Source organism: Cotesia glomerata, linkage group LG4 (assembly GCF_020080835.1).
Source record: "Cotesia glomerata isolate CgM1 linkage group LG4, MPM_Cglom_v2.3, whole genome shotgun sequence".
In the NCBI taxonomy this organism is placed as follows: Eukaryota; Metazoa; Arthropoda; class Insecta; order Hymenoptera; family Braconidae; genus Cotesia; species Cotesia glomerata.
Genome location: NC_058161.1, coordinates 17,050,236 through 17,061,115, shown reverse-complemented (window position 1 = coordinate 17,061,115; position 10,880 = coordinate 17,050,236). Strand labels below are relative to the sequence as shown.

The 10,880-nt window shown below is 28.9% G+C and overlaps 2 protein-coding genes across 2 annotated transcripts; both read left to right on the top strand.

Moving 5' to 3' along the window:
• The first annotated feature begins 57 nt into the window (after positions 1-57).
• On the top strand, positions 58-720 carry LOC123264172. The gene is made up of 2 exons (XM_044727326.1): positions 58-464; positions 570-720. The coding sequence occupies exons 1-2, from the start codon at positions 152-154 to the stop codon at positions 683-685; spliced, it is 429 nt and encodes a 142-aa protein (XP_044583261.1). The 5' UTR covers positions 58-151; the 3' UTR covers positions 686-720.
• Positions 721-1,189: 469 nt separating this feature from the next.
• LOC123264166 (DNA replication licensing factor Mcm6) lies at positions 1,190-9,121 on the top strand. The gene is made up of 6 exons (XM_044727319.1): positions 1,190-1,351; positions 1,417-1,560; positions 3,686-3,950; positions 4,427-4,629; positions 4,890-5,088; positions 7,551-9,121. Exons 1-6 carry the CDS (start codon positions 1,260-1,262, stop codon positions 9,090-9,092), a joined length of 2,445 nt encoding a protein of 814 aa, XP_044583254.1. The 5' UTR covers positions 1,190-1,259; the 3' UTR covers positions 9,093-9,121.
• Positions 9,122-10,880: the final 1,759 nt, after the last annotated feature.

Below are 10,880 nucleotides of genomic sequence, written 5' to 3'. Positions count from 1 at the left end.
GGTTTTTTGTTTGGGTCATTCTTTTGAGTTGAAATTTTTTTAATTTCTCTGTACGTTTTTTAGCGTTATCAATAACAATCATTTTAAAAATTTATATAGATAATTTCTATAAAAAATTAAACTTTTGTACAATACAATAATTAAAAAAAAAATGGATTTTAATTCACAAAAACATAAAAATTACTCTAAAGAGGTTAAAAAAAGTGTGAAAGCGGCTTTTGATGATGAAGAAGATATTTATCAAGATGTGGAGATGCTTGAAGATGAATATGAAGACGTAGAGATGCTTGATGAAGAAATTGAAGAGATTGAGACGGAGAGTGAGAAAATTAGTGAAGAAATAAAAAAATTTAAGAACTCTGGAATTGTCAAGTTGAAATTCAGGTGTAATGAATGCAGGAAGTGGTTCGGTAGCATATCTCTGCTAGCTACGCATTACATGAAGCATGATACTAGAATTTCTAGTAAGTGTTAAGATTTTTAGGTTAATTTTTTTTCAATTCAAAGAAGAAATTTTGGCATGAAATTTGATGATAGAATAATTTATAAAATTAATTTTTTTTTTTTAGATGTTCAAATTAAGTATTGCAATATATGCAGAAGAGTCATTAGTAGAAAATGGAAGTACTTATACCACATGCAATTGCACTTGTCATCATTGAAGAAAGCGACAAAAATTAAATAAGTTTTTTTTTTTTTTAGTTTAATAAAAAATTTTTTCCAATTTCTTCTTTAGTAATTTTTTTTAAATTAATAAAAAAAAATGCTTTTAATTTTTATTTTAAACATGGGAAGAAACAAATAAAATTAAGAAGCAATGAATGTTTATAAAAAAAAATTTGTACATGTAAATTTTTCTTTTTATAATTAAAAAAAATGTTTTTTTTTTTTTTTTTTAATAAAAATAATTGTTTTGTAATAAAAATTATTCTTCTTTAATTACTGTTTAATTATTTTTTTTAAGTAAAAAATTTTAAATTTTAAATTACAAAATGGCCTTTGGCGGGAAAAAAGTAAAATGGCGGGCTTGACCGCGCAGTAAGCAAGCGTCCCGCCAAAAACGTGCTGAGCGACGCTTCGGTTTGTTATTGTGATTGTGATTTTGAGGTTGTGCGGTTGTGCCTTTTTTTTTTTACAAGATATTAACATAAATTTCTCATTATTTTTATACAATTACAAGTTTTTTTTTTTACCTAAACTAATTTAATTAATATAAATTTTTAAAAAATTGTGTAAAATAATATTAATAAATAAAAATAATGGATTTAGCTGATTTACAAGTTCGTCAAAACCGGGTTAAGGATGACATTGGAGTACAGTGTCAGAAATTATTTCAAACATTTCTTGAAGAGTAAGTATTTTTTTATTTTTTTTTAAAGTTTTGTTGATATTTATTAATTGAGTGTAATTTTTTAGATTTAAAGAAGATGATGAAGTTAAATATCTGGAAGCGGCTAAGGAACTCGTGAGTCCTGAGAGGAGCACATTGGTGGTGTCGTTTGAAGATATTGAAAAGTATAATCAAGTTTTGGCGACGACTATTATTGAAGAGTATTACAGGTAATTTTTTTTAATTTTTATTATTATCATTTAGAAATTAAGAAACATCTGATGATTTTTTTAAAAATCATTCATGATAAGATGAATATTTTTTTTAGTTTTTTTTTCTCTTATCATTTTTTTTTAATTATTATAAGTGGAATTTTTATTTTTTTTTTAATTATTCAATTTATATAAAAATATAAAATTTTTATGATAAATTAAGAAAATAAAAATTCTACATATCACAATTTCCATAAATTATAAATGCAAAATTTTTATTTTAATAATTTAATTTCTATATAAATCTAAAAAAATTTTTTTTGTTAATAAATTATGACGAAAAGTTTTTATTTCAATTTTAAATGCAGGAATTTAAAAAAAATATGGATACTAATTTTTTTATTAAATTTTTTTTTATAAATAAATGATGACAAAAAAAATTTTTTGGTAATTCAACCTATCAAAACCTTCAAAAATTATAAAAAAAAAATTTTTTTATGGAAATTTAATTGTTATAAAAATCTAAAAAAAAAAAAATTATCACAAAAAAATTAAAACAATAAAAAATGTATTATTATTATTATTATTATTATTAATTATTTATTTCAGCCTTGAGGGCCTAGAAATTGTACTGAGTACATATATCCTTACATAATAGAAACTAAACGTAAAATTTTCTCTATTACTTCTCTACATAAATATATCTTATCTGTTATACTTATTTGCACTTCATAAGTTCTGTCTAAGTAAGGTAAAAGACCCAATACCGGAACGATTTGACAATTCTTATTTTATATTTTATCTCGTGCTCAATCAAATTAAACAAACTTTTCTTTATTAGAAACCTCAATCTTTTTTTTACATAATAAAATATGAATGAAACTTTAAATTATATTGGAAATATTGAAAAAAAATGTTAATGATGTCAATAGTCTTAGATTTCTGACTTATCAAGGTCTCTTATTAATGGTTTTGCTAAGAAATCACTCGATGATCTTAAGCTCATAGAAACCTAATGGAAATACTTTTCACTAAAATTTTTTTTTTATGTATTAATACAAATACTAAGAATTCGATGCAATTAATTGATAATACAAAATAGACCCTATTGTTATTTAAAATTTACTGTTCGTCTATTGGTACACCCAAAATAAGCTGATACCCAATATCGGAACAGTCAGCCATATTGATATTATTTATTGACATTTACGATATATACTGTGTTGATTGTTTACATCAAGCACAACAACAAAAGTTTTTGTGAAATAACATTTAATACAGAAAGTAATTTTATTATAAAAATTGTTTCAAATATTCGTAAATTTTAACTTGAAGAACAAAAGCAAATTTCTGTTTTGAAATTTTCTTTTTTACATAAGTGTCGTCAAGTATAACCTCGAATCGTTTATTTTTTTTTTTTTGGATTTTTAGTAAAAATTTATTTGATTTTTTAATATTAAATAATTATTGTTAGTTTCACTATGCATACATGTCATTTGAGTTCTGAATTAGCTGCTTAATTTTTTATAGGTAGTAGTAGGATGCCGAAAGTTAAGTCGAAGATAACATTTTATAAATTCGTTTTATAACTTCAGAAAAATTCACATAAAGTATTATGATTTGTTAATTAATTATTTAATTAATCCAGCTTACGAAAAGCGGAGTCTTCAGATTAAAAAAATTAGTTTTATTTATCGTTCCGGTATTGGGTCAACCATATTCCGGTATTGGGACTAGGCATTTAAGGTGTTCCGATACTGGGTCTTTTAGACTTTTTCAAAAAACATGTTTTTTTTAATATCAAATTCGACAAAATTGATAAATTTAATTATTTTCGTGTAACTACATGTTTATTCTATATGATTGGATGAATTATTATTACTAATGAACCATTTGAATATTTTCTAAGTAATAAAAACCAGTCATGTACCCTTCGTCGTTCCGGTATTGGGTCTTTTACCTTATAGTATTTTTAAATTTTATAACTTTTTGGTATTGAAATGATAAATGATATTTCTTAAATAATATTTTTGGTCTTATTTTTTTATTGAGTTAAAAAAAATAAAATGTCTGGTAATTTCACTATTATTAATTATTTAATTTTAATTATTACTAATTATTAATTAATAAATTTTTTTCACAGAATTTACCCATTTTTATGTCAAGCCGTTTGCAATTATGTAAAAGATACCGGCGAGCTTCGAAAAGAAAAAGAATGTTACGTCAGCTTGGTCGATGTACCAACCAGACACAGGCTCCGTGAACTGACGACGTCTAAAATCGGGACGTTGATCAGGATCTCCGGTCAGGTTGTCAGAACACATCCAGTGCATCCTGAATTGATTCTTGGGACATTTGTTTGCGTTGACTGCAACGCTGTCATCAAGAATGTCGAACAGCAGTTCAAGGTAAATTTTTTTATAATCTTGAAATTAAAAAATAATTAACAATTGAAGTATTTATAATTTATTTATAAAAAAAATTTTTTCAAAAATTAAATTAGCAAAAAAATTTCACACTTATAAATTTAAAAAAACTTGTAAGGAAATAAATTTTTACTTGTCGTTTTTGTTTGTTAATTATATACATACGGAATTTTTGAAAAAAATTATTTTTTTCATAATTTATTTTTTAAAAAAATTATTTTAGATTTTTATAAAAATTAAATAATTGTTTAAAAAATTTTAATTGTGAAAATTAAAAAACATAATGTGCAAGACAAAAAAAAATTCTTGTAATTTTTTTTTTAATTTCTACATGCAAACTTTTGCAATAAATTTTTTTTTTACGAGTTTAATAATTATAAAAAATGAAACAATTAAAAAAAATTATTTTTTTTTTAAATAATTAATTAATAAATTTATTTAATAATTTATTTTTGCAGTTTACTAACCCAACAATTTGCCACAACCCAGTATGCTCCAACAGACGCAGATTCGTATTGGACATCGACAACTCTGTGTTCGTAGACTTTCAGAAGATCAGAATTCAGGAGACGCAGTCAGAGTTGCCCAGAGGATGTATACCCAGGTCGCTGGAAGTTGTCTTGAGAGCTGAAACCGTCGAAACTGTTCAGGCTGGTGACAGGTGAAATTTTTAAAAATCAGTTTTTTATTAATAAAAATTTTCAAAATTTTTTTTTTGTAATTCTGATGCCAAATCTTGGTTGCTTTTTTCCTCCTCTTTCCAACAAGTACCTACACGATGACCTTCAAGCGCAGGAGCTGCTTGAGATCCACCTTTTGCAAACTTTTCTGAATTCAGATTTCCACTTAATCCTCCAGGAGTTTTCCAATTTTTCTTAGAAATAATCATTAAGGAGCTTTAAAATTACTAAAAATTTCCAGGTACGACTTCACCGGGACACTGATCGTCGTTCCAGATGTGGGACAGCTGAATCTCCCCGGGGCGAAAGCAGAAATAGGCTCCCGCCACAAGGCTGGTGACCAAGGCGAAGGTCTCCGAGGTCTTAAATCCCTGGGAGTCCGAGATCTGAATTACAAACTAGCATTTCTAGCATGCAGCGTCTCTGCAACCAGTCTTCGGGTAAGTAAAATTCTCATCAGAGTGAAGAGAGCCAAAATTCAGAAAATTTTTCATTATTTTCATGAATTTATAATTTCAATTAACAAAAAAAAATAAAATTAGTAACAAAGTTATTAAGGTAGTTAGGTCGCAATGCATAGTTAAATTAATTAAGGAGGTTCGAGCGAATCTGATGTGAAAAATAATTTCCAACTTTGAGCTTTGAAATTAAGTATACATATAAATAAATACGTCAATTATCTAATCCCAAAATTTCAAAAAGATTCACCGTTTAGTTACTTAGATATTAAATTTCAAAAATCACATTTTTTATCTCCTTATACACGGGCTCTTATGGCGGACAAACTTTGGTCGAGACTTTAATTTTTTTTTTCAATATTAACCTCTCAACTTTAACGAATAAAAAACTATACACAAGAAACTTGTATTATTGCAAAATATAAAAAAAATTTAATAATAATACATTACCGATATAATTTTTGAAATATTTAAAGTTTAATTTAATGTTTTTGACTCGTTTATCGTCAGCTATTTATTCTAATAAAGATTTGGCAACGTCGCGTCAACAGCTGAGAAAAAAAAAGGATAGAAATATAGTTACAGAGAGAGAAATATTTAACTCACACACTCATGCACGTCTCTGTAATGGGTATAATCAAACGCGCTGTTGCCAAGTCTATTTGTTTAATCTGGCAAGTAATAAATACTAAAGTCATGTTATTACTTTATTTTATTAAATAAGTAAAAATCATCAATTATTAAATTATTCAAATTATTTTAAATTGAAATAAAGAATTTTGACGAATATTGAGAAGACTGAAAGTAAAAAAAAATTTTAACCTTAAAATTGTATTGTTTTTTTCTATTGCAAGTAATTAATCAAAAATGCCAAAAAACACAAATAATTTATTTTAGAATTTGATTGATTTAATTTACTACATATTATTAAAGACTTATAATAGTATAACAAATGAAATATAAATTGAATAGAACTGAGCCGTCACTTGAAAATACCAACTGCTTTCAAATTTATAAGTTTGATATTTAAACAATAATTATTTGCCTTGTTTATTTATTGTTTTAATTTGTAATTATAACTTCAGCAAGTCAGCTATGTTATAAGTAACATTCATTTTTAGTGTATAAATTATAGGAATTTATTTTTATCCAAAAAAAATGAACCGTGCGAGAATATCTGGAAGATTTTTAAAGCAAAATTCAAATTTGCCTTTTAGAATTTATGTCACTACTTTGTCGTTAGTAAACACGGAGGAGTTAATTAATGTCTCCGATACCAACAGAGATAGAAAACGAATTATAATATTTAAAAATTCATTAAATTAAAACTTTGTGGTAAATCGTTTTTTATTTTTTCCAATCTACGTTTGAGATATCATTCTATCTATTTAAGTTTTTTTTTAGGTAAAGTTTGCTGATTTTCTACAATCTATCACTTTCCGTATTGAACAAAGACACCCATAAGAGCTCATATATATCTGCAAAACTTTAATTAATTATATCTCTTAATCAGTGAAGTTAAAGTATCTCATTTTTTTTAGTCCCATATAACTATAGTCTTCCAAATAGATTAAAAATAAAATTTGGTCAAATTTAGCTACATGGAAAAAAGTAAACTGTAATATTCACTCGGATTCCGGTTAATTTTTATAGTTTCAAACAGTAAAGCGGACATCGGGGTGGCAAAAATATAAATATTACAGAACTTAATGTAGAAAGTATAAAAGCCACAATTTATAATTTAATATCCAAAATAAGTGATTAGTAGCTGTCACTATAGTAAATAACGACTCTTTCATCTTAAAAAATTACAGTTTCAAACAGTAAAAATTGCCATTTCAATATATAATCCATATTATGAGGAGAAGGGGAACTCAGATGAAAGAGAAGGGGGTCTCACTCTTGGAGAATTTAACATTTGAAACAGTAAAAATTATACTTTTAAAATATACATTTTACTAGTCCAAGCAAGTCAATAATTACAGTTTGATTTTTAGCGTTGCGTTTAAAATTAACCATTTTACTTTGTAAATATTGACGTTGCTTGTATTAGAAATTTACTAACTTTATTTTATACTTTTTACATATCATAAGATCATTTTTTAGGTACGAAATGATAAATATCAAAGTCTGAATTCTTAATTATTATATAACATTTTAGACATTTACATAGCGAATATTACTGTTTGAAATAGTATTTTATTCCATTTAAAGAGTAAATTGTAATGTTTAAATGGTAAATATTATAAAGTGAATAGTAAAATCACGATTTTACTGTTTGAAATGGTAATTTTTAGCAGTTGATCATTACTTATTATAAATCGACTGTTATTTATTACAGTTTACTTTTTTCCGTATACTAAACTATCTTAATATCTATTTCTTCAATTAATCTCCACCCTGACAATTACTTAAAAACTAACTAACCAAAACAAAATTTAAAGTTCGGCGGCACTGAAATGGCCATGGAGGACATTTCTCCAGAAATGATGAAGCGTCAGATGACCGAAACCGAGTGGAACAAAGTCTACGAAATGTCCCGAGACAAGAATTTATACCAAAACTTAATGTCATCCCTATTCCCATCAATTCACGGCAACGACGAAGTAAAAAAAGGCGTTACCCTGATGCTCTTCGGTGGAGTCGCGAAGACAACCTTGGAAGGAACGACCCTTCGTGGTGACATAAACTGCTGCATCGTCGGAGACCCTAGTACCGCAAAATCCCAGCTTCTGAAGCAAGTAACCGACATTTCTCCCCGAGCTGTCTACACTTCTGGAAAAGCCTCCAGTGCAGCTGGTCTCACCGCTGCAGTAGTCCGGGACGAAGAATCTGCTGATTTCGTGATTGAGGCAGGAGCCCTGATGCTTGCGGACAATGGGATCTGCTGCATCGACGAGTTCGACAAGATGGACCCCAAGGACCAGGTGGCGATCCACGAAGCCATGGAGCAGCAGACCATCTCAATCGCTAAGGCTGGAGTTCGCGCCACCTTGAACGCCCGGACTTCAATTTTGGCTGCTGCTAACCCCATTGGAGGCCGCTACGATCGCTCCAAGTCTCTGCAACAGAACGTCCAGCTGACTGCTCCGATCATGTCGAGGTTTGACCTGTTCTTCATTTTAGTCGACGAGTGCAACGAGATTGTCGACAACGCAATTGCCAAGAAAATCGTTGACCTTCATAGCAACAACGTCGTCACCATAGACACGATCTACACTCAGGCGGAGATCATCAGGTACATCAATTTTGCAAAGCACTTCAAGCCAACCTTGACAGTAGAAGCCGCTGAGCTACTGGTTGAAAGTTACACGACGCTCCGCCAGAGGGAGGGAGTTGGAAGTTCTAAATCAACATGGCGCATCACAGTCCGTCAGCTGGAGAGCTTGGTTCGTCTTTCCGAGGCGCTGGCTAAGCTTGAGTGCGCTGATAAAGTCACGGTTAAACATGTCCAGGAGGCGAGGAGGCTGCTCAGCAAAAGTATTGTTAGGGTAGAGCAGCCTGACATTGATCTGGATGAAGATACTCCCGAAGAAGGCATGGATCTTGATGAAGCTCCTCCGCTTATGGAAGCTCTCAATGAAATGGACGCTCAACAAAATGGTGGAGACCACACTCAAAATGGCGAACACACTCAAAATGGCGGAGAGCCCAAGAAGAAACTTACTATGTCGTTTGAGGAGTATAAGAATCTGTCCAATATGTTGGTTCTTCATATGAGGAATGAGGAAGAAAGCTCGGAGGTTGAAGGAAAAGAAGGCATTAGGAAGACTGAATTGGTCGCTTGGTATCTTGATAAGATTCAAGATCAGATTGACTCGGAGGAAGAGCTGCTTGAAAGGAAGTCTTTGGTTGAAAAGATTATTGATAGACTTATTTATCATGATCAGATTATTATTCCGCTGACTACTGGATCCCTGGGAGGTCAAGATGAAGAGGAAGATCCTATGCTGGTTGTTCATCCTAATTATGTTGTAGATGCGTAGATTAATAAATGAGTTTGTGTATATTTTAAGTTTTTTTTTTCTTAGAAATTAAGTAACAATAGAGAAAGTTTTTTTTATCGTGGAAAAATTATTTATTTGGTTGTACAGAATATTCTGACAATTTTTTTAACAATTTCATTTTTTACAAAAATCACTAAATATTCAAACTTAATCTAACAAAATAAATATTGTTAAATAATACACGAGATAATTTTTTTTTAATGTAAAATAATTTTGAATAAATTTTAAATATTTTTAAATCTGCGCTTTTTAATTATTAATGTTATTTATAAATAATTTCTATTAAAATTTATTTTTACATTTATTAAATTATTTTATTAAAAATATACCATATTATTATAAAAAATCGCCGTTTATTTATTTTAAATGAAAAAAAGTAGAATAGTTTTTTAAAATCTCTGTAAGATGGCAGTGCGAACCGGATATATTACTACGTCACTGCCCCGCCAAAATTCAAATTAAAAAAAATAACTTTAATTTAAAAATTACCTACAGACGAATAAATAATTTAAATATTTTTCTTTTTATTTGTACTAAGAAAATAAAATTAAATGCTCGTAATTATTTTATTGGTTAATTTTTTTTCTTTTAAATAATGAGTTTAGGTTATTATTAGTTAAGATTTAATTTCATGAAAATTGTTGAATGAATCAATCAATTTCAGATTATAAAATAATAATAATAATTATATCAAAACCCATACAGCAATCTTTTTCAAGGCTTGAGCAAGTCTAGTCTCAATTTCGATAGTTGTTAGTGTCTTTTTCTACCTATGGGTCTTGGCTTCAGATACTTGTAGCAAATTCAATTGACAAGTCTTGAACAAGCCTTGTACAAGAACTTTGGGCCAGATTATAGCTCAAGAATTGTGTAAGAAAATTGAGAAAATCTGAAGATGCTTATCGATAAACTAACTATATCAATTTTTGAGAATGACTGACACCAGAAGCATGCTGAATATACTTGTGCAAGATTTGCTTAAGATCAAATGTTTTCGAATGACGGTTCGCATAATTCTACCCCTGCTATATTTACTATAGGTTCAGGCTTAACCTTTTAGAGTATAGACCTATTGTTTCATCGATCAAGACAAAATTATTTTAAATGAGCACCACTGAATCAATAGATCTTCAAGTAGTGGAGAGAAAAAAGTGCTATAAAATATATAATGCATCATGCATCTTGAGCAAATCTTGAGCAAGTCACGCTTCAACATTTGCTGTTAGTTTTTGGTTCACAAATGCTTTAGAAATGAAAAAATTACTGAGAATTACGGATCTTGAACAAATCTTGAGCAAGTCACGGGTAAGTGTCTGTTGTGAGTTTCTGATTCAAAAAATCCGTCAGTAAGTTTTTCAATGCACCTTGCATTAGACTTGTCTCATATTCTTGCACAAGATGTTTTGAGCTAGTTATATATACATCTTAAACCAGTTCCTTCAACATGAACTTGAGCAAGACCCATATGTAGAAAAAGACACTAGCAACTAGGGTTTTTGCTCAAGACACTGGTACCTAAATCTTGCTCAAGCACATATTACTTGGGAACTAACCCCTTAACAACAACGTTGTTGTTAAGTGTATGGTTTATTATAGCTTAACGAAAGTGAGCTCTACTAGTTTACTTTTATTTAACGTATATTCTTTCCCGCTTCACAGCATTATTTATATTCATAAAAATGCTTACCGTAAGATGGACGGTGTGGCTTAATGTATATAGAATAAGCGAAAGGAAATTTAGTATAGACCAGATAGCTCAAATGGTAG

Bases quoted from the DNA above. Each gene is read 5' to 3' on its own strand.
- LOC123264172 (XM_044727326.1), top strand. From the start codon at position 152: ATGGATTTTAATTCACAAAAACATAAAAATTACTCTAAAGAGGTTAAA. The intron at 465-569 runs GTAAGTGTTAAG...TTTTTTTTTTAG, and splicing joins GCATGATACTAGAATTTCTA to ATGTTCAAATTAAGTATTGC.
- LOC123264166 (XM_044727319.1), top strand. From the start codon at position 1,260: ATGGATTTAGCTGATTTACAAGTTCGTCAAAACCGGGTTAAGGATGAC. The intron at 1,352-1,416 runs GTAAGTATTTTT...GTAATTTTTTAG, and splicing joins TTTCAAACATTTCTTGAAGA to ATTTAAAGAAGATGATGAAG. The intron at 5,089-7,550 runs GTAAGTAAAATT...CAAAATTTAAAG, and splicing joins TCTCTGCAACCAGTCTTCGG to TTCGGCGGCACTGAAATGGC.